At 36.3% G+C, this 23,661-nt stretch overlaps 1 protein-coding gene across 1 annotated transcript in view; it reads right to left on the bottom strand.

Moving 5' to 3' along the window:
- The window catches only part of ABCA13 (ATP binding cassette subfamily A member 13), a 506,393-nt gene that overhangs the window by 135,953 nt on the left and 346,779 nt on the right, over positions 1-23,661 (bottom strand). Inside the window, exons 48-50 of the mRNA XM_044001141.1 lie at positions 9,967-10,021; positions 7,176-7,353; positions 4,448-4,563 (exon numbers count right to left, since the gene is read on the bottom strand). Coding sequence (XP_043857076.1) covers positions 4,448-4,563; positions 7,176-7,353; positions 9,967-10,021 — 349 coding nt within the window. The remainder of the gene's footprint in view (positions 1-4,447; positions 4,564-7,175; positions 7,354-9,966; positions 10,022-23,661) is intronic.

Here is a 23,661-nt window from a genome sequence, read left to right as displayed (position 1 = left end):
TAAACTCTTATACAGAACAGATGCCAAACATGTGTCTGCAGGCTGCTCCCTTCATGAACCTGATTAAAATGTAATTGGGAAATATTTAACAAAATAAATAACAATACACAATAACATAGGTAGTGTTAATGTGTTTTTCTAAGTTAATATGTAGCCCACAGGAATCCTTATGTACAGGTTAGTCACCCCCATTTCTATTTGAATTTGACACTACTACTCTAGAATCTCACTTCACTTGACCTTGTTACATACTTCTTTTTTCTTCTCTTTTTTGGTGAGGCAATTGGGGTTAAGTGACTTGCCCAAGGTCACAAAGCTAGTTAAGTGTCAAGGGTCTGAGGCCGGATTTGAACTCTGGTCCTCCTGACTCCCGGGCTGGTGCTCTATCCACTGCACCACCTACCTGCCCCGATTGTTACACACTTCTACCCTTCATACATTCTGCCTTCCCATCAAACTGGCTTACTAGGGGATCTTTACCCACAATAATCTATATCTATATTGGTTTTTCTAAAGACAATCTTAAAATTGAAAAGATGTGGGAGGTCAAGCATTTCATATATTCCATTAAAAAACTTAAAAGGCAATTTCCCCCTTGAAAATTTCACTTGACTAGGCACTGAGAGCCAAAGATGTGGGTTTCGCTCTCATGGAATTTATAATATCTTTGTTGATAGCAAAATTTTATTTTAATGAACACATAGTCCTGGAATATCCTTAGACATACTCATGCAGGCAAAATACCTACAATGTGCTCAACAAGGCACTGACACCATCTCCTTCTCTCTCTCTGATCTCCAACCTTCCCTTGAGCCAATGAAGCTCTTTTAGTTCACAACCATCCTTAAAAGGTCACTGAGAAAGTAACACTCTTTGAGCAGGGGGAAAATATTATCAACACTGCACTTGTCCAATGAGAAGAAATTCCCTTTTTCCAAAGAACTGCAAAAGTCCTTAGTTTGGCTCTCTGGGCATGGTCGACAAGCCCAGCCAGCTGTTCACTCATATGGATTTAGCTTTCTCCAATTAGCTTCAAGAAAAGCAAAATGTCTTCTCCAGAAAGTATGGTTCCTAGTAAAACATGCAAAATCTGGGGGCAGCTAGGTGGTGCAATGGAAAAAGCACTGGCCCTGTATTCAGGTGGACCTGAGTTCAAATCTGGCCTCATTCACTTGATACTTACTAGCTGTGTGACCCTGGGCAAGTCACTTAACCCTAGAGGTCAACCAGTCATTCTTTCAAGTTTCCCCTCTCTAAGATTAGCTGTTACTATAGAGCTATGAGTTCAACAGTTCTAAATACAGAAGTAGGCTTCAACTCTCCTCCAGTCATCATAGGAGTTGAAATGTTCTCTCAGCTTTCCCCAGTTAGCCTCTCTTCCAGGCACCATGCTCCCAACAAAGCAACTGAAGAATCAATGGCCACAGCTAACAGCTAGTCTATTCACCTTCAATATTTAAGCTTCTTCCCCTACATCTTTCTTCTTTTCTGCTACTTTTCTTTCTTCTGAGTTCTGTTTCCCTATAAGTTCCACTGTCTCAAATCAACTATTTCTGGTGGTCAGTTACTTAACTTTGCCTTACGAGGTAAAACTCAAGAAATAGATTTTCTTTCAGTCATAACCAATCAGTCCTTATAAAATCTGTCCACAGTCCTCAAAAGCAATTTCATTTATAACTTCATAGTTATAAACTTTAAAACTCTAGAAAAAAAAATATATATATATATAAATAATGCAAATGAACCAATGGACCACAATACCCTGTAGCCATCATTATTTCAACTGACTGCCAAAAGGTCTTCTAGTATATTCATCTGAGAGGCAGTTCTTTGAACTTCAGAATAGTTTGTCTCTCCTCAATATTTGATTTGAAAAAACTTTGTTTCTTTACAAGTTGATTTTATTAAACTTCCATACATAAATGTTCTTTTTCTCCACATTCAGCAGCTAAACTATTTACATGCAAAGGGAGATAGTACTTTACATAAACAATTAGTGGAAAGATCACCATTCCAGAGTCAGAGGACCTGAATCCAAATCTCACTTGATTTTCACTATCAATGGGACCTTGTGAAATTTATTTAATTCTCGGATCCCCATTTCTTCATCTGTAAAATGAATAGATTGGTTGAAATAGATGGTCCCAGAAGCCCCTTCCAGCTCTGCATATATTATCTTTTGATTTGTAAGTATGTTAGTTTTGATTACTTTTTCCTTCTAACAAGTACATTGATAAACAGAATCTTAGAATTAGAAGAGACCTCATAAAACACCTACTCTACATACCTCTAAATGGAGGAATTCCCTCTATAACATCCATTACAACTAGTCAACCATCCTTTACTTGAACAATTCCAGTGACAAAGATGTCATTGCTTTGTGCATCAATCTTTTCCATTATTGAATTGCTTAAATTATAAAAAAGATGTTACTTTTTGTAAATCAAAATATGATTCACTGTAGCTTCTAACAAGTAGTTTATTTTATATTTCATAATACATTTTGCTCCCTATTCACTTCTCAGTCTTTCAAGTTTTTGAAATTACCTAGATTTACCCAAAAAATATTTTAACTGTTTATTTTATAATGTGATATGCAGAGTCTTTACCCATTATTTATGATCATCAGGTTTATCTTATTCTCTACTCCACCCACCTTAAAAATAGTATCAGTCCAGAAATTAGCACAAATAGAATCTGAACTTGAGAGACCCCAATTTGCAATATAAATGACACTGACTACAGACAAGACACCTGAATGATAATCCCAGCTCCAACAACACATTTAATCTAATTCTCAAATTCCTTATTCATAAGTGAATATAATAGTACTTATACTCCCTTCCTCCCTAAGAGGGCTAATGAGTAGGTGGCACAATGAGTAAAGCTCCAGCCTGGAGTCAGAAAGTTCTGAGTTCAAATCTGACCTAGATTCTTCCTAGCTATGTGATTCTGTGTGTCACTTATTCTATTTGCCTCAGTATCCCTACCTATAAAACGGGGATAATAATAGCACTTCTCTCCCTAAGTTATGGTGAGGATCAAATGAGATAATAATTGCAAAATGCTTAGCACAGTGCTTGGCACATAGTAAGAGTTATATAAATACTGTGATTATTAAAATGATTTTAAAACCAGAGGTTTTTTTTTTCTTTTTTTTAATTTTTCTTTCTTTCTTTTTTTTGTGATGAGGCAATTGGGGTTAAGTGACTAGCCCAGAGCAACATAGCTAGTAAGGTACTAGCTGGATTTGAATGTATGTTCTCCTGAATTCAGGGCAAGTGCTTTATCCACTGTGCCACCTAGCTGCCCCTAAGGTGGAGTTTTCTTGATCTGGATACCACCTATCCCTTCTAATAACACAATCTATATTAGTTTATAGGGCTTTTTAATCCAACTTTGTCATCATACAGATGTAGAAACTAGAGCTTAGAAAGGTTCAATAACTTGTAAAATGTCACATAGATAGTAAGAAACAAAGCCAGTATTTAAATCTACCCCCCTCTCACTCTAGATTTGGCATTCCTTCTACTACATTGAACTTCATTAGGAGGGAGATTAGACTAGAGAATCTATAAAGTCCTCTCTGATGCTTAAGATTTTATATAGATACTGATTCACTAAAATGAAGAAAGTTAGATAATAATTTATTGATTTAAGATCTTATATGTATAGAATATATATATACTCATACATATACAGACACATAAATATATATATATATATATACATACACACATATGTGTATATAAAGACCAAATTCTGGCTTATGTCTATAATATAATTATATTTATATTGTACATATATACATGCATTTATGTATGTATGTTTATACGTATACATGTGATTTAGTTACTATACATCAATATTTTATGGAATAAAGAAGAGACTGGAAATATAAAATTTCAATCCACTGAAAATCATTAATCTTCCATTAGTTTGTGAAAATAATTGGGCATCATGAGGTGAGTATATCCTGTTTGTACTCTTTTTTAAATAAAAAAAACTAGCATTCAGCCAAACCCCTCCTAGTCACTAATATCACAGGAAGTAAAGTAGGATATTTGCAAGGCATAGAAGTTCATGATGGAAACACCTCCACTGCAATTTCAGGCCTAACAATTTTCCTAGTTTGAACCCCTAGATTAGTCTCAAAGTGACGATAAGACAGAATCTATTTCATCCAGTATAACATTATCAAACAGCTGGAGGGTCTTTCTGAGATCAGGACAGTGCATTTCTCATTATGAGTGTATCAGTTCTCCCCCTCCTCCCACAGAGCATTCATCATCATGCTGGAGCTTGTTTTCTCAATATCCCTTGCAGAAGCATAATTGCTGGAAGAGAGAGAAAACCACGCACCCAACAGCAGGTTCAAAGAAATCCTAGGGTTTTTCGTTTGCAAGGAACACACCATAATTCCACAGTGGCATTTCCAATCACATACCCGAAAAGGGCCAGCAGGAGGGCAGTGGCTGCCAAGTTCTCTCGGAAAGTGAAGGCTGTTAGCTGAAAAGCAACAATAACTCCAATACTCAGGCTGACTGAAACCAGGTAAAATAGCTTGAAGAAAAAAAAAAAAGGAAATAGCAGATCAGATGAGTTCTTTATTATTATCTATTTATGTTGGAGGGTTCCCTTCCTCTTGCATTCATAATATTTTCCTTCCAAGCCATTTTATGTATTAAGGTTATTCTCCCAACTGAGTTACTATAATTTTGTATCTGATCTAAGCAAAAACATTTAAGATGCCTTGAGTATGATACTTAAGGGACTACGTCTTTTGGGAATGCATTTAAAACCAAAGAACTTATTTAAATCATCAATTAATTTAAATAACTACACATTTGGGGTTTTTTGGAGGGGGCAGGGAAATGAGGGTTAAGTGACTTGCCCAAGGTCGTACAGCTAGTAAGTGTCAAGTGTCTGAGGCCGGATTTGAACTCAGGTACTCCTGAATCCAGGGCCAGTGCTTTATCCACTGCACCACCTAGCTGCCCCCCAAAATTACACATTTCTTAAGGAATATGTATTATTTAAAAATTTAAACAGTTTAATAAATATTTTTAATATGAGTCAATATCTCATATGACTGAGGTTATGTTATCAAGCTTTACTATACATATGCATCGATACTATTTGTGAGATGACTAAGTACCCTTTTCTCTTGCACAGAACAGTGTCAAAATTGAGAGTAGAATAGGCAGATTAATGAAAAAGGTTCTTCATAGCACTGAGGATTGTTTTTTATATCCCTTAGAAATGAAAAAGAAAAAAAAACAGCACATCTATCAATTTCCTTTTGAGTAACCTTTCAAATGTTAAAAGAATTCATCCAAAAAGGTTTTTTTTCTGTACTGACTGAATAAGTAAATGGGAATTAAAATTCTGTGCATATTTACTTAGTCTCAATGAGACCAGAGGTCAAATTGGAGAAGTTAGTATAGATTAAGAAGAAAACTTATTTCTAATCATTTTATACAAGCTTTAAGAGCAAATAGACTCTTTTATCTGTGCTTATTCTGTGCTTATATGCAAGCTCCAGTGTATCATAACATGCTTTGCTGGTTCTAAAAGAGACTTTAGAGTTGAAAGAGCACTTAAAGATCATCTAGTAGGATCCCTTCCCTTTTTTAGGGGAGAATATAGAGTCTAGGCATGGTAAGTGAGTTGCTCAAGATCATAAAGGTAATAAGAAGCAGAGCTGAGCTTTGAACACAGATTTGGCCCATTGTACTCAGATTTTCCTGTGGGGAAAGCAATACTTTATTTATTAGTATCCGTTTAAAAATGACAATATTGCTTATCTGACTATGGTTATCAATGGCTGTTCTCCCTGTAAGGAATGACTGTGCTACAAATCTTAGAAATTTCTAGGCATAGTATAGAAATCTTTCTTTTAAGAGGAGAGCAGAAGGCCAGGAAGCAATGAGGCAGTTAGGTGGGGCGGTGGATAAAGCACGGGTCTTTGATTCAAGAGGACCTGAGTTCAAATCTGACCTCAGACACTTGATGCTGACTAGCTGTGTGACCCTGGGCAAGTCACTTAACCCTCATTGCTCCCCCCAAAAAATGTAAGCCCAGAGGCACTTAAGAAGTATGCCTCATTCACTTCTCAAGACAACCCAGATACTAGAAAGGGTTCTTTTGGTTGGACTACAAACCAGGTATTCTGGTAAATGTTTAACAACTAGCTCTCTGAGGGAAAAAGTACATACATGATGTGCTTTTAAGCTTAATGTGAATTATTAACATTTTCCCTATCACTTTCTTAATTATAAACAAACAGTAAAGAATAATTATGGTTCTGATTGGTAGTATTTGCTGATTTTTAAAGTATAGCTATGCACAATGGAAATTTTAAAATTAGCTCTCCTGAGCCCATATAAGTGTGGTCCAGCACACCCCTGGAGGAAAAGGAAGTAAAAAATCCAAAATCTTTGAAGTTTGCTTGCAATTTACAGTTCATCAGGAAAGTAGGATTGGGGGGAGGGGAGTAGGGGAGACATACATCCTTCTAGATCCAGCTGCCTACTGATAGTAGTTTAGGAAGCAAGCTTCCTCCAATTATAACAACTCACATTTCTTGAATACCTTAATACCTTAATTTTATTAAGTACCTTTCCTAAAAACAAACAAACCAAAAAACTATGAAGCACAAGTACCCTTAACCCTATTTTATAGACTAAGAAACTGAGGCTTAGAAAGGTGAAATAACAAGCAGAGTCATATAGTTTATAAGTGATAGATGCAAATTCAGTTCTCTCATCTCTTAATCCAGTGTTTTAGAGCTCAGTAAAATTGGAGAATGCTAATGATGCCTCTGGAAGCATAGACAGCCTCAAGATCCTTCTAAGGTGGGATTAATTTTAGCTGAAAATCTGAGCTGAGAAGCCCCTTCTCCAAATTCCTGGTGATAAAAAGTGATAGTCATCAGTTTCCTCCTCTATCAAATGAAGGGGATGGACTAAATGATTTCTTTGGTCCTTTCCACCAGCTCTGAATCCTATGAGTCCTTTGGAAACCTACCTATTTATCTGTCAGATACTGAAATCAAACTATAAATACTGTCCATGAAATTGCACCTTATTTTCTCAATAGTTCTGGGGTTATCGGATCTCCCAACCCACTTAGCCAGCTAGCCCATATCCACAAATCCTATTTCAGTAACATACCATATCATAAATGAAATTAGTAAGCCAATAGGTCCCATAGCCAAGTCCACTGATGTGCTGCAACCTCTTTGCTCCACACACTCGGTCTTTGACTACGGAACTGCCGATCGATGCGGTGAGGATTGAGAAACCCAGCATGATGCAGAGTGCGACTCCACACTGGCGGACACTCTCCATTCTACAAGCAAAATAAAACAATTAGAGCTGCATTTGATGAAGTAAAAATATCTGAATGCCATGTCTTTTCACTCATTCATTCTTCAGTGCTTCTAAAGTTAAAGTAGGAACACCATGGAAGTGAAAGAAGAGTAGGCTTAAGAGAGGTATCCCTATTTCTTTTTTACTCAATATTAATGCTAGTGACAAATGCAATAGTAAAGATAATTATGGTTAATCTTGTATGTATTATTCCAGATGGCTTGGGAAGTTCCTTCCAACTCTGGGATTTTTACCTTTACTGAAGCATTACTACATGACATTAACCAGTATGTGATGAAATTCTGTATAATATTCATGTGTTTGGGCTCAAAAGTATTTTCCATAATCATTCACTGGCAATACAAGGAAGAAGTTCACTAAAATCTAATAGTACCGATAATACATACTCCACTGACCTTACTATAAAAAGATTCTAGGGTAACTATATTATTGATACCAACATCAATAATAACCATCCTTATAAAATTAGTTATTAGAGGGGGGCTTAAAATTTAAGGAGATATCAGAACAAATGAAGATTTTGTGCTGTTATGTAGAAACATAACTCTGTGACATGTACCTGGAATTTTAAAGACTATACACATTTTTTCTTGTGTAAGGGAGTGACCACTGATGGTTCCCTCATATGGGGCATCTGTCAGCTTCTAAGAAAAGGCAGACAACTCAGCAACTTGTTTTCTTCTTTTATTTTCATGTATTATTACTTAAAGGTAGAGAAAATGAAGAAGAATTATAAAAAGGAAGATTGGAGAGGCTTTTGCCAACTTTAGGATAAAGGCCATCATCTTTTCAAAATACAATAATACTAAAGTTGAAAGCACCCTTTTAGCTGGAGGTGATAAATAACTACAGTTGCTGTTGAAGAAGTCCAGCTGAGCAGAAGAATAGCTTGGAATCAGAGTGTTCACCAAGCAGATTGACTAGTTTGTCTGAGATGTCATGTCCCATAGGGGGTTAATCAGGCACAACATGTATAAAGTATGCTTAGCAATAGGAGCATCTTTTCAACAAAGAGTCTTAGCTTCTCAAAGACCTTTTATGGACCTTTCTTCATATAGAAAAATGACAAGAGAGGTTTACCATTCCAGATTCGTGAATTACCCCGAGGATATTAGATTCCCTCAATTATGTGCTTTCCTATTAGGTTTCTGTAAGTGTATACCCATTCTTTCCCACAAATACTGAATGTATTGATGGGAGAGTGTGACTCAGGTCCATGTTTGGACTGTAATATGTTTATTATTCTTTCATTTGCTTTAAATAAGTACCCTGTTATTAAAATCATTCTTATTTTCAACTTATTAAGAACAGCATTATGTTTAAGATCTAATTGTCATCATTTTGAATGGACAGGTTTGTATAAATGTGCCTCCACAACATCATTATTGGCTAGAACACCAAGAGGCTTTGTTGATGGCATTGTAGCAGCAGTCCTCCTTTGGGATCCCAGTTCTTCCAGTGTGAGGGAATATTGGGATGAGCAAGCCAGACCAAAGACTGGATGGGCCATAATAGTTTGCTGTTCTCTGTTAGAAATTCCATACAGGTATGACATTTAGTAATCATTTTGCTCTAGTCAAAGAAAATCAAAGCATCTCTTTTGCATCTCTATATCATCTCCTCTGCATGTCTGACTCCATTACTACATTAGTACTTTATCTCTCTACTGGCATGCAAGCTCCACGAAGTCAAGAAACATGTCTTACTTAAAGTTTGTCTCCCTCTGCCCCCAGCACAGGGTTCACACATAGTAGGAACTTAATAAATGTTTGATAAACAAAAGAATGAATAAATGAACATGTACAACCTGCCAAAATGTTCTGATTAGTGAGAATTTAGTATATCTAGCCAGTCCTAGCTACTTGACCATGCTTCACATCATCTTGCTGCCATGTCACCATGCAAGAGACACCACTGACTCTTCCAACTGGACCTCCAGTTTCTCTCTGGGACCATGCTGTCATAAATGGTGAGAGTTTACTTTGTCTAGCTGTCACAGTTACCCGGACAGGCTTTACTGTCATCTTCCTAAATATTGCTGCCTACATTCCCTTAGTCGGTCCCCTCAAACCCTACCTAAATTCCACTCTCTTGTTCCAGGAACAGTAAACAAATGAATGCTACCAATGCTTCTTCAAAGGGCATGTCAATAATGTGTTTCATGATTTTATTCATCATCCCTTTGAATTCATGAGCTAAAACAAGTCCCTAGACACTACCCTTGTTTATATGTTGTCTCTTCATATTAGAATCCAGTTCCTTGGGGTCAGGAACCATTTCTCTTTTGTATTTTGTGTCTGACACATAGTAAAAGCTTAATAAATGCTTTTTCATTAGTCAGTCATTCATTCATTGTCCCGTATCTTCCCTAATCAGTTTTCTTTTTATTAGTAATGCTACCTATTTGAAAGTCAACATTAAAACATAACTTCAAAAATAAAGTATTTGGGAGTAAAGAAAAAGCCAGAGAAACTTGCTGTTTATTCTCAAAGAAATACTTAAAGGAAGTCAAGAAAACACTTTTAGATTCCATTTATTTATGAATTTATCCTACAATGACCTTTCAACTTACATTTTATCTTCATTTAGTAAGGTCCCTCCATAGGGGTGGCTGTACAATGTTATTCCTGTAAAAGAAATGTCAAAATGTGAGTATTATTAGTAATAGGCAGATTGTATATTATTGTGTTTTGTATGAGATTTTTTGTAATAGAAGAAGCAAGTCAGTATAGATTCCAAGTTCTCTACCCCTTCCCATTCCAATGTGATTCTTATATCTGTTTTCTCATTAATCATCCATATAAGACCTGCCCAATGAGAATCAAGACTTCCTAATGTTTCTTAATGTCCAGGGGTTGTCAAAGCACTACTGAGATTGTTCATAAGTCACAAGGAAATTATTAGTCCTTCAGAATATTAAAATAAGAGATAAATAGCCCTAATCAAATGACATCTAAATTTCCTTCCATTTCTCAGGACAGAAATTGTGTTCTGAAACCCAATGGAACACAAAAGTATTGGACACTGGCAACATTTTGATTTAGGCTAAGTTTGCCTTGATAACAACAGCATCCCTTTTCAAGTTCACCAGGAACTGATAAATTAATCTTCCCTGAGGTGTTAAATGGATGATAAATTGCTTAAGGTGTTACCCTTCTAAGGATATTTGCAAATTAAGTGTGGAGACAAAAATGATTTAGCACAAAAAATAAAATATAACCCTCAGGGTAAAAATTTAGACACTTTGACAGGCTATTGGAGACTTAATGGGGGAGGAAGGAAGGAAGGGGACTCACACAAATTACATGTGTATTCCAGTGTCATATTCATTCATCCTCATATACAAAGGTTACTAAATGAACATACATGGAACACAATACAAAAAGAAGAGAAATGGAATCAGACACAATTGGAAAAAATAGACCCACTCAAAGATCATGAAAACACGAAGTTATAGGTAGGAATAAACATCAGCCAAGCACATTTCTCAATAAATAAATTTCCGTTTGAAAAGCCACATCCAAGAAAAGATCAGATTCTTATTATAATGCACCCCCACTCCTTAAGAGTATTCCAGTCAACTGCATGGACTCCCCCAACACCCTTCAGAGAATGGGTTCACTGCCTATTCACCAGAGATTGTATGAAAACTTGAGCTTCTGAATAACAGCAGATGATGAAAATGGTGACAAAAATGATGATGAAGATGACTAGGATGGTGATAACTGCCATTTATAGAGAACTTTAAGCTTTGCAAAGCACTTTATATATGTTATCTAAGTTGGTCTTCATAACAACTAAGTAAGTTAAGTTTTATTATCACTCATGTATTATAGACAAAGCATCTGATGCTGAGGAAAGACAAGTAATTTGCCCAGGATCACACAGCTAATGTCAGGCATAATTTGAAGTCATATTGTCATAACTCTTAAGTCCAACACTCTATCCCTTATACCACCCAGATATTCTGCCCCTAGATACTCTGTCCCTGATAATTTCTGACCCAGAAAAGACAATGACAAAGGGTGCTATAACAGGAGAGGTGGAAAAAGCAGCTTCTAGCTGAGGGTCTCTTGAAAGGCAGCTATCAAGAAGGGAATTGTACTAGTAATCATACCCCTGGATTTTTTTTCTTTTTTTTTTTTTTTTGGTGAGGCAATTGGGGTTAAGTGACTTGCCCAGGGTCACACAGCTAGTTAAGTGTTAAGTGTCTGAGGCCGAATTTGAACTCAGGTCCTCCTGACTCCAGGGCCAGTGCTCTATCCACTTCGCCACCTAGCTGCCCCTGGATTTTTTTTTCTAATCATTTTATGATTCTTTATTCTTTGTCATTCCCTTTCCTATATGAGAATAAACTATTTGTTCTATAACTGACATGTTATATATTGGAACCTTCTGTTACTTCTCTCTTTCTTTTTTTTCTCTTTTTTTTTTTTTTTAGTGAGGCAATTGGGGTTAAGTGACTTGCCCAGGGTCACACAGCTAGTAAGTGTTAAGTGTCTGAGGCCAGATTTGAACTCAGGTACTCCTGACTCCAGGGCCGGTGCTCTATCCACTGCGCCACCTAGCTGCCCCTACTTCTCTCTTTAAGGGAGATGGGACCTTAGCCTAGAGACAAGAGTCAAAAGTAAAATTAGTCCTCAGGTATCCAAGGTAGGGGTGGAATAAAGTATAGGGAAGGTTAATTCCCCAATTGAGAAGACAATCAAGCTCAGAGCAATGAACCCAGTGCAAATAGCAATAGCAAGTAAAGGGTAGAGATTGGTGCAGATGGTTAGCTTCCTGTGGCTTCAGCCAAGCACTCGTGTCTAGCTTCTGGAGGCCCCAAACTATAATCTAGCCATGTTGCTCACATTACAGAATGGGCATTATGCTTCAATCTTCTAAAGTCTCATATGTTCCTATTAGAAGTACATAAACTCGGGCAACTGGATGGCACAGTGGATAGAGCACCGGCCCTGGAGTCAGGAGTACCTGAGTTCAAATCTGGCCTCAGACACTTAACACTTACTAGCTGTGTGACCCTGGGCAAGTCACTTAACCCCAATTGCCTCACTAAAAAAAAAAAAAAGAAGTACATAAACTCCATTAGAATTTTGTTTAAATAACAGCTCCCCAATTACTGCTGAAACAAGAAGCAAATTGAATTAATGATACCTCAAAGATATATGATTTTTAAAATATGAGTATATCTGCACCTTGACAAACTGCAACTCCTCTATTACTAAGTAGAGGGCCTCTAGAGATAATGTGCCTGAAAGGGGAAAAAAATGCCCCCCTACAGCCAATGAAGAGCCTCTACAAATCTGTCTAGGCTGGCCCTCAAATAAAAGATATATAGTCTACATTTGGCCTACACTCAAGGATTTCCCATCTTGGTAGAACCTACAAGAACTTACCCTCTCCTGGAACAGCAGGATCCACTGAAAGAATACTTCCTAAGAAAGAGTAAGATACTCCACAAGAAAGAGTAAGATATTCCCCAAGGTGACACCTGACGATGCCTTTAAGTAGAATAACAAGTAATAGGGGGAAAATAGAATTTCTGTCTATACAGTACATTCAAATTAATGTTTCTTAGTTCTTTTTTTAGTGCATACCCATCTTTCTAGGAGATAATAAGTCAAATCAAGATATAAAAATAAAACACATGAATAAAAAAGCCCAAATAGATCTAAAAATCAATGTGATTCTGCCCAACATAATAAAGACATATAGTGTATTTACTTTCAACATCATGCCCATGCTCCAGTTATCATCAAAAAAATCTTTAATCATTATTCATATCTCTGAGGGAATGAGAAGAATGAAGCTGGCATGCTAAAATTTTAATTATTTCTAGTCCCATGGGATCGCAAAACTTTGTAAGTTATAACTCTGAAATCTCTAAATGTTTTACTCTAAAACCATTTAGAAACTTGGTAGAGAAACAAAAAGACCTACCTAAAAGAAAAGGCAAGATGTTGAAGGAGTACTGGCACATGAGTTAAGAAATCTGGTTTCCATTCTCCAGTCAGCTATTAATTTGAGTTAAATACCTGGCAAGTCTTTCATCCTTTCTAGGCTTCTACATATCGAAGGAGTGAGAACTGTACTAAATAATCTCCAAGGCCTTCTTCATTGAAGTCAACCAATATTTTTAAGTACTTATTATTCCTAAGTCATGGTGATAGGTAATAGATAGACAAAGACCAAAATACTAAGTGTGTATATTTATGTTTATGCAAATAATGTTGTAAACAGTGAAGTGTTACAAAAATATTAGCTACTACTTCATAAATCTTGGGTCGTAGGAATTTAGATCGATATGGAAAGAAACTTTGACATTATCTAGTCCAACCCCTTCATTTTAAATATGTGGAGCAGAAGCCCAGAGAGATCAATGGAATATAGTAAACACTTAATAACATTGTTGATTGACTGATTTGTTCAAGGTCATATAACTAGTTAGTCCCACAATATATCCATAAGAAAATAACCAGTGCTCATGATAGAATATAAACATCTTTTTAAAATTTTTTTCCCAAATTACATGTAAAAACAAAATGTAGCATCGATTTTTAAAACTTTGTGCTCCACATTCTTTTCCTCCCTCCTTACCCACCCACTCCCTTAAGAATTCAAGCAATTCAGGGGCAGCTAGGTGGCACAGTGGACAAAGCACCAACCCCAACCCTGGATTCAGGAGGACCTGAGTTCAAATCCGGCCTCAGACACTTGACACCCACCAGCTGTGTGACCCTGGCCAAATCACTTAACCCTCATTGCCCAGCACACACACAAAAAATTAGTAATTCAAGCAATTCACATTATACATGTGTAGTCATGCAAAACATGTCCTCATTAGTCAGGTTATAAAAGAAAACATGCACACACACACAAAAAAAAGCCTTTAGAAAAGGGAACTAACAAAAAATTATGCTTCAATCTGTATTCAGACATCATCAGTTCTTTCTCTGTCGATGGACTGCATTTTTCATAAGTTCTTCAAAGTTGTCTCGGATCATTGCATTGCTGAAAATAACTAAGTCATTCACAGCAGATCATCTTATGATAGTCCTGTTATTTTGTATACAGAACATTTCACTTTGCATCAGCTCATTTATGTCTTTCCAGGTTTTTCTGATAGTATCCTGCTTATCATTTCTTACAGCACAATAGTGTTCCATCATAATCTCATCCCACAATTTGTTCAGCAATTCCACAATTGATGGGCACCATCCCAAATTTGAATTTAACCTGTTTTTTAATCTCTTTTAGGATATCAACCCAGTAGTGGTATTGCTAGATCGAAGAGTATGCATGGTTTTATAGCCCTTTAGCTGTTGTTCCAAATTGCTCTACAGAATGTTTGAATCAGTTTTCCAAGAGTATATTAAAGTCTCATTTTCCCCATATCCCCTATGACATTTGTTACTTTCCTCTGCTGTCCCACTATTCAATCTATTAGGTATGAAGCAGTTTCCAGAATTGTTTTGGCCTGAATCCCTCCAATCAATAGTGAGTTAGAGCATTTTTTCAAATGGCTATAGGTGGCTATGAGTATTTCATCTGAAAACTTCACATCATTTGATCATCTATAAATTGGGGAATAGCTCCCATTTTAAGAAATTTGACTCAGTTCTCTATGTGTTTGAGAACTTAGGCCTATCAGACAAACTAGCTTCAAATTTTTTTCACATTTACTATTGCTAACTGTATTTCCCTCCATCCTATTCCCTCCCCATACCATTTACTCTTCTTCTTTCACCTTATCCCTTGCTTCTGACTGCCTCCTCCCCCAATATTCCCTCCCTTCTTTTACCCCTTCTCCTTATCCCCTTCCCCTCCTACTTTCCTGAAGGGTAATAATATAAACATCTTAAAGGCAGGGACTGTTTGGTGGTTTGTTTGGGGTTTTTGTCTTTATATCCCTATGAAAATGCAATGTGTTGTACATAATAGGCATGTGATCAATGTTTAGTAACTTTAAAAAATGCAATCATAAAATAGGTAGAGACATTATGTATAAAAAATATAATCTGATCTTCAAACTTCCCTGTGAAGTTAAAGATTTATGTATCAATGAAGAAATTTACTTAGCACCACACAACTGACATTCAAACTTAGAACATTCTGACTCCAAAAACTGATGCACTTTCCAGGCTACTACAGGCCGTGCCCTAGTAAGAAATGAAATACCAGAAGATTCACATGGCCAGCTAGCCCACCAACCAAAATAATTAGATTTCATTGGTCTGAACTAGCTAGAGGAAATCACTGAAAAACATTTTTAAAGATAACACTTTTTTTCTCTTTGGTCCAGTGTCCATTCCATATTACATTCGTTCTCATTCCATTGCATTGTGGCATCTTATCTTATATTATGTGAAATAATTCTGTACCATCTCATATATTTTTATATTGTATGTCCTAATCTTTGATTTCATCTGTATTTCCTAGTTCAGTGAAAGGATCCCCTCAAACAGTGCCAATCAGCCACTCATTTAAAATTTAGATTTTAGATTGAAAGGATGAGTGGTTAAGTGCCTTGCTTATGATGATACAAACTAATAAGTTGAGTCAGAACTTGAACATGGATTTTCTTAACCTCAAGGCCAAATGTCTGTCCCTTGTGCCGTGTCGTTCCTGTATGTATTAAATGTAAAATATTCAAATTATTCTATTTTGATGAAACAAAAATGCTCTATATCTCCTTTCCATTTCATTACATTTAAACCCCACAGAGAATAAATAACAATATTGGACTATTTTCCAGAACTGTTCATAATTCTTGTAGTTAAAAAATCTTAAAGATTTCATTTTTATAACTGTCATTATGGAAAACACATTCAACATCCCCCCATTTGCATGTTGTTGGGTTGTATTTATTCCCACCATGAATATAAGCAATACTAATTAGAATGTTAAAATAAGACCCAGAGAATGAAATCAAATTTTGTTACAGTTGGTCAGGAAAGCTTAACATCTTATCTTTCTCAAGCACACTTTTTTTTTTTTAATCCTTTAAAGTACCACAATTACAAACATGTATTAAGCATCTACTATATGCAAAGCATTTAGGGGATAAGGGTTATAAAATTTAACTAAGACTGTCCTTGTCCTCAAGAAGCTTATAGTCTACTAAAGGTATGACACCAAACCAAATAGCTATAATAAATATTACATCATTTAAAAAAAAAACAGTAGGGAAGTATCAAAAAGCATGAAGAGTAAAGTACTTAGGAGGAGATGACTTCTAGTCAGGGACATCAGAGATGATGATAAACATGTGAATGTTGAAAGTGGTACCTTGAACAAAAATAACAGAGGAGAAAGGAAAAGGAGGTTTAGGAGGAAAAAAATAATCAGCTCAGTTTGGGACATGCTCAATTAGAGGTTTGGGTGAGACAATCTGGAAGAGATAGATGTTTTGTCAATTACATAGATGAAAACCATAGAATTAAATTTTTGTTTTCAAATTGTTTTTCGCTTTCTTGATGATAAATACATACATAATTGATGAGATTGGTGGTATAGTCAGTATAATCTTATTAAGACAAATAAAAATCTCAAAAAGTCTTTTTCAATCTGCTGTTTTTCATAGTGTAAACACAGTTCTAATATTACTAGAAATCACACAGGAAAATGTACTACAAAAACCACTAGACAACAAATTAGGGAACATGGAAACTAATTTCTAGCTCTATCACTGGATAATTATGTGACCTTGGGCAACTCATTTCCTTTCTCTGGGCCCCAGAACTAGATAAGTTATACTGTTTTCATACCTTCCATTGTTCTAGAATACACAAAAATGTAAGTAGGAGGGACTTGGGGGGGGCGGGGGCAGGGGGGGGAGCTAATGTATCAGCAAGTGGGTCAATAGGTCCTATATATCTTAGTGTCTTTACAATTCTAACAATGTTCTCAATAGTCCCTTTCACCTTAAAAATTTTATGAAAGATATCTACCTTCAAGTTCTAGAGATATGATAGTTACTTTCAGTAAGTAAACTTAACTATTATTGAGTCTAGTCCTTTTCATGAAATAGCTCAGTGATCCAAGGGAAACATTTAGTACTTTAGTGCTAACACTATTAAACTTGTACATATATCCACCAGTCCACTTAAAAATTGAGTTATTATTTGACATGTTCAATACTATATTTATTATAAATTCATTTGATTCCTTTTATTTGTCTATCCCCTCTAGCTACCATTCTCAATCTCTCATCTTTCCTGGCTAAAATCCTTAAAAAGAGAGACTACAATGGTGCTTTCACTTTTTTCCTTTCTTCTTAACTCTCTGTACTCTGCCATATGATTTTATCATCCAATTGGAGCTTCTCTCTCTAGGGGCCTTTTCTCAATCAGCTTCTTTTTTGATCTCTATGTAGTCTTTGACTCTGTTGATCACCCTCTTCTCCTTGATATCTTCTTTCTCTGTGGGTTTGTGTTTATATTACTCTATCTGGGTTCTCCCTCTATCTTTCTAACCACTCATTCTCAGATACCTTTTGCTGGTTCATCATCCAGGAATACCCACTAACTAAGAGATTCTTCTAAGGATCTGTTCTGGGCCCTCTTCTCTTATTCTTCTATACTATTTCATCTGTGATCTCAACAACCACCATGGATTCAATTATCATCTCTGGTTAGTCATCATCCTTGACTCCTCACTCTCTCCTATCCACCAAATCGAATTATTTTCTAAGTCTTGTTGATTCTACCTTTGCAACATTTCTTGTGTATGCCTCCCTTGTCTCCTCTAACACTGACACCACCCTAGAACTGATTCTCTTCATCTTATGTCTAGAATACTTCAATAGTCTACTGGTCGGTCTCCTCTTTCCCCATTCAATTTCATCCTCCAATCAGCTATCAAAATGATCTTCCTAAAATGCAGATCTTACCATGTCATTTCCCTATTCAATGAATCCCAGTGGCTCCCCATTATTTCTAGGATGAAATGTAAAATCTTCTATTTGGCTTTTAAAGGTTTTCAAAACCTGGCCCTTTCTTAACTTCATTTGTTCCCACATATCATCACTCCTGGATTTCATTATCCCCCCAAAAGCTTCTTTTTATGTGTCTTACCCTAATAGATTTTGAGCGCTTTGAGAAAGAGACTGCCTTTTGCCATTCTTTGTATCCCTAGCATATAGCACAGTAGCTGGCATATAGTAGGCACTTGGGTATTCCATAATCCAATGACTGGTTTGCTTGAAGTTTCTTTCACAAGGCACTCCATCTCCTGATTCCACACATTGTCACTGGCTAGCCTGCATGTCTGGAATTCCTTCCCTCTTCATCTCAGCCTTCTGGTTCCCCTGGCTTCCTTCAAGACTAAGTTAAATCCCAATTTTACAAGAAGACTTCATGATATTCCTCAATGTTTATGCCTTCCCTCTGACATAATCTCCAAATTAACAAGTATGAAATCTTTTTGCACATAGTTGTTTGCATGTTATCTCCTCCATTAGATTGTGAGCTCCTTGAGAGGAGAAATTATCCTTTATTTTGTATCTCCAGGGCTTAACACAGTTGCCTAACACACGGTAAGCACTTAAAAGTGTTTAACATGGGGGCAGCTAGGTGGCACAGGGGCAGCTAGGTGGCGCAGTGGATATAGCATCGGCCCTGGATTCAGGAGTTCCTGAGTTCAAATCCGGCCTCAGACACTTAACACTTACTAGCTGTGTGACCCTAGGCAAGTCACTTAACCCCAATTGCCTCACCAAAAAAAAAAAAAGTGTTTAACATGTATTAACATCCATAGGGTGCTATGCACTATGGTACTATGTGATAAATGACAAGGTTATAGGTGGAAGGAACTTACTAGTCATCTAATTTAGTACAGTCATTTACAGATGGGAAAACTGAGTCCCAAAGAGAATAAATAAATTTCTTGGGGGTCACAGGAGATATAAGTGGAATATTTGAATTCAGGTCTTCTTACTTTAGATTCTTAGTTTTGTCATTACATTATATGTTTCCTGCATTGGCAAAACATGAAAGAAGGCATTGATTCTCCCAAGAGGATTTCATATCATAGGAGGAGATTATCACAATTATTTTTATAGCTAAGAAAATATACTTGAGCTCCAGAAACTACCAAATTTTTTGGAGATATGAAATGAATTGATAGGCTGTTGTGCCAAGTCCCATAAATTCATTACCACAAAAAACTTCCAGTGAGGAAATTCCCTTTACTAATACAGACTGGCACCAACACCACAGCTTACAGTCTTGAGGATTTGCCTTTGACACTGAAAGAGTGAGTGTAATGCTTAGGGTCACACAGTCAGTCCTGGTGAGATATGGGATTCAAACTGAGGTCTTCCCAAGTCCGGGCCAACTCTTCATTCCCTAGAACACAATGGTTAGGGTCTGTGGAGCAGACCCAGATGGAGATGGATATGGAGATGATGGAGATGGAGATGAAGGTGGAGATGGCAATCCAAATAATATATTTATATAGATAACATTAAAAATTAACCCCTATTGCTTCTTCCTGCATTTTATACCTTTGTTTGTTGTTTGCCTTACCTATGGCAGGGCCTGGGTCTCCACATCCCTACTCCTTACTATTGCACAAGTTAGGAAATTCTATATTCTCCAGGAACCCTTGCCCAGTTGGATGAGTGGTGATCATTAGCTGAGGTAATGCCCATTTTTACCTCTACTCAACAGTTTAAATAAACAAACTAAATTCTAAAGCTACAGCATCATGAATTAAGATAATAATCATTACCATTCATGTTTTAGTTTTGCATTGTTTAAAAATATTATCTCGTTTCAGCCTCACAATTACCCTAAAAGTAATTATTATTATCCCCATTTTGACAGATGAGGAAACTAAGAGACAGAAGTTAAGAAACTTGCCCAGTGTTAACACAGATGGTAAAGATCTGAGGCTGGATTTGGACCGATATTTTCCTGACACTAGGTCGAGTACACTAATCACTGAGCAATGTAGCTTCCTCATGATTTACAGTGTTGCACGCACGCATGCATGCATGCATGTGCGTATGTATGTATGTCATTTGGACATAATATGTAAGATAATTTCATCATGCCATCCTTAAAGATAAAATTGCCTTACCTGAAAAAGGTACTTCACCTTACTGTTTTCTATAATAGTGATTTCTATGTAAATATGCACAAAAGGTTAAGTTCTGATGCAACTGAGATTTCTTTAATATAATAAAAATTCAGTTTTTAATGTAATCCCGATTTCTGTTACAAGCATATGCAACTTATTCGTAAATGCCTACAAGTTAAATAAATACTAGATGGAAGAAAAAGAAGTGAGGTCTCCTTATGAAGATGGAAAGGTCATAAAGTAAAAAAAAAATCATCTTAAAAGGGAAAAGCTGATCAATGGATTTCATTTTGATCAGGAACATTCTATTATCACTTGTCTTTCTCCATCTCTGTCTCTCAGTCTCTCTTTGTCTCTGTCTTTTTCAATGTTACTGTCTCTGTCTTCAGTGTCTGTGTCTGTGTCTCTGTCTTTATCTCCCTTCCTCCTTCTCTCCCTCCCTATAAAGAAACAGGGTGTTGGGGACAAATTTGTAGGAACTTGTATCTGTGAAGTAGTTTAAAGGGCAATTAGAAATAATTTTTAAATAAAGTCAAAAAACGGAGGGAAGCCACCTGTGTTTTTTTAATATAAAAATTTTCATAGGTCCCTAGATCCCAAGAAGGTTCTGACTAAGTTAAAAGATTCTACTTCTAGGGGCAGCTAGGTGGCATAGTGGATAAAGCACTGGCCCTGGATTCAGGAGTACCTGAGTTCAAATCTGGCCTCAGATACTTGACACTTACTAGCTGTGTGACCTTGGGCAAGTCACTTAACCCTCATTGCCCTGCAAAAAAAGAAAAAGTGTACTAAAAGATTCTACTTCTTATTTATTTCTACTCAAGGCTGGTGATAGAATCAGGATCACATTATACAATGACTGAAAACAGTTCAACATTTCATAAAAATAAGAACTAGGCATTTGAAGTTTGTCCCACTTGTGATCCTTCTAAAATATCATGGTTAGCCTAGTATCAGTTTATGTTTAAATACTATGTCTTATGAATGCTGTGATCTTAGTAAAAGCAGCAAGAAGTTCCCTGCATCTCCCATCTCTGCACTTTGGGGAGTCTGTGTCCCATACCTGGAATATATTCCCTCCTCACCTCCTACTCTTACAATCTTTTGTTTTCCTTCAAAGTTCAACCCAATTGACATCTTCTACATTAGGAGTTTCCTGATCTTCATATATATAAGTGCCTTCATCAGTCCAAAATTATCTTGAATTTATTATGTATATGTGGTATGGATGTATGGATTGTGTACCCTCTCCTAGAAAATGTAAGCTCCTTCTAGTGAAGGACTATCATATTTGTGCATTCATATTCCCAGTTCCTAACATTGTCCCTAAGCATAACAGATGCTTAATAAATGTTTGTGAATGGTTGATTTGTACTTAGTTATTTTATAACGTTTTCTATATTTTATATAAAAAAGAGAATCGAACAGATACATATGTTTTGTTTTGTTTTGTGCGGCAATGAGGATTAAGTGACTTGCCCAGGGTCACACAGCTAGTAAGTGTCAGGTGTCTGTGACTGGATTTGAACTTAGGTCCTCCTGAATCCAAGCCTGTGCTTTATCCAATACACTACCTAGCTGCCCAGATTCATATGTTTTTACAAACTATGGTGTTACAGAGAGGCAGTTTAGCATACCAGATAGGTCGATGACCTTGGATTCAGGAATCCAAGTACTATGTCAAAGTCCTAACTAACTGTGCAGGCCACTTCATTTCTCAGTACCTCAGTAAATATCATAATATACATTGCAGAAAAGTAGCTGAATAGTAGATATTAATAATAAATATGTTTCCCCATTTGATTTGTCATAAAGAAAGAGGGAGGAATGATGCATATAAGGAAAATAATCTATACAACCAAAAACTGAACTGAACACACACACACACACACACACACACACACACACACATAACAGGGGAAGTCCTGACATTAACTGCTGGTCTATCTACCCTGTATGCACAAAAAGTCTAGGTAGAATAGTCTCCTCTCAGGGCCTATATAACTATACCTACAGTCTGTCTAGTTGATATTTTGAATTTGTTCAGTGAGTGAAAAATATGCTATTTCTCCATCATAAAGGCAATGGAATAATTTTTGACCACCAAAGGGTTCAAGAGCTATCCCCAAATAGCATGGGTTGTCTCAATGTATTCCCACTCAATCATCAGTAAACTGGTCAGTTGTCCAGGATGTTGTAGTAGGGATTATTGTTCCGGTATAGGTGAGTTTAAATGCCTTTGAAGTTGTCTTCAAATTTGAGATTGTTATTCTGTAAAACTAGCTAAACTAACTTTGAAGCAAAAGTGAGGTACAAACTGATGGTCATGATGCCCAAGAGCCACATTAGCATACACAGAATAAAATATTTTAAAGATAGCCATCGGATCATTTGGGACTTTCTTTATAGGGTATTTATGGAAAGGAATGAACAAGAATAACAATGGTTAAGAAGATTTGGATAAGCACCACTGGAAGGAGGGCTCACAGACAAAAAGAAAATAAAATTTTAGTAAGGTCCCAGTAGGTTTATTTGATACTTGTCTTTGCCATCTCCAATCACAAAAGAATTGACTACCTCAAATCACAAAGAGGTAAAGGACAGGAATCATGCTTGGGTAAAAACTTAATTTGAGCTTTGTCAGGTCCCAAACTCAAAGAAATGTTTAATCTATGTTTTAGATAATGAAAAATACAAAATAGATTACTCTCTGTTGCTAGCTTTCTTCAACTTATTTCACATACATGATGCTAGCTTTTACACTATCATATTAAATTGAAATAGCTAGAACCTCTAATACAGAAGAAGAAAATAGCTTTAATTAAATTTCCCAAAGTTGAAGAAAAATATAGGGGGTGTATGAGTATGTGCATTGTGCTCGAGTCAATGTGAAGCTTATTCAATCGACTAATGTAAAGATTAGTTTTGTTTTTTAAAACACCTTCCAAGGATATTTCTAAGGCATACATTGTTTGGGAGAAAGTTAGTGAGACAAACAAACTAGAAAGAAGTAATGGAAAGAAATAAAAGTGAAATTCAACAAAGAATACCATGCAGATATCTCCAGTGGAATTCTGAACCTTAATTCAAGCAAACAGAAACAGTCTTTTTTAAGTTTTTTATTGATATTTCTTTCTTGCACCATCATGGTTATTCTAATTATCCTTTGTATCCTTCCACC

This window comes from Dromiciops gliroides, chromosome 1 (assembly GCF_019393635.1).
Source record: "Dromiciops gliroides isolate mDroGli1 chromosome 1, mDroGli1.pri, whole genome shotgun sequence".
Taxonomy (NCBI): Eukaryota; Metazoa; Chordata; class Mammalia; order Microbiotheria; family Microbiotheriidae; genus Dromiciops; species Dromiciops gliroides.
This window is presented reverse-complemented; position numbering and strand designations above follow the sequence as displayed.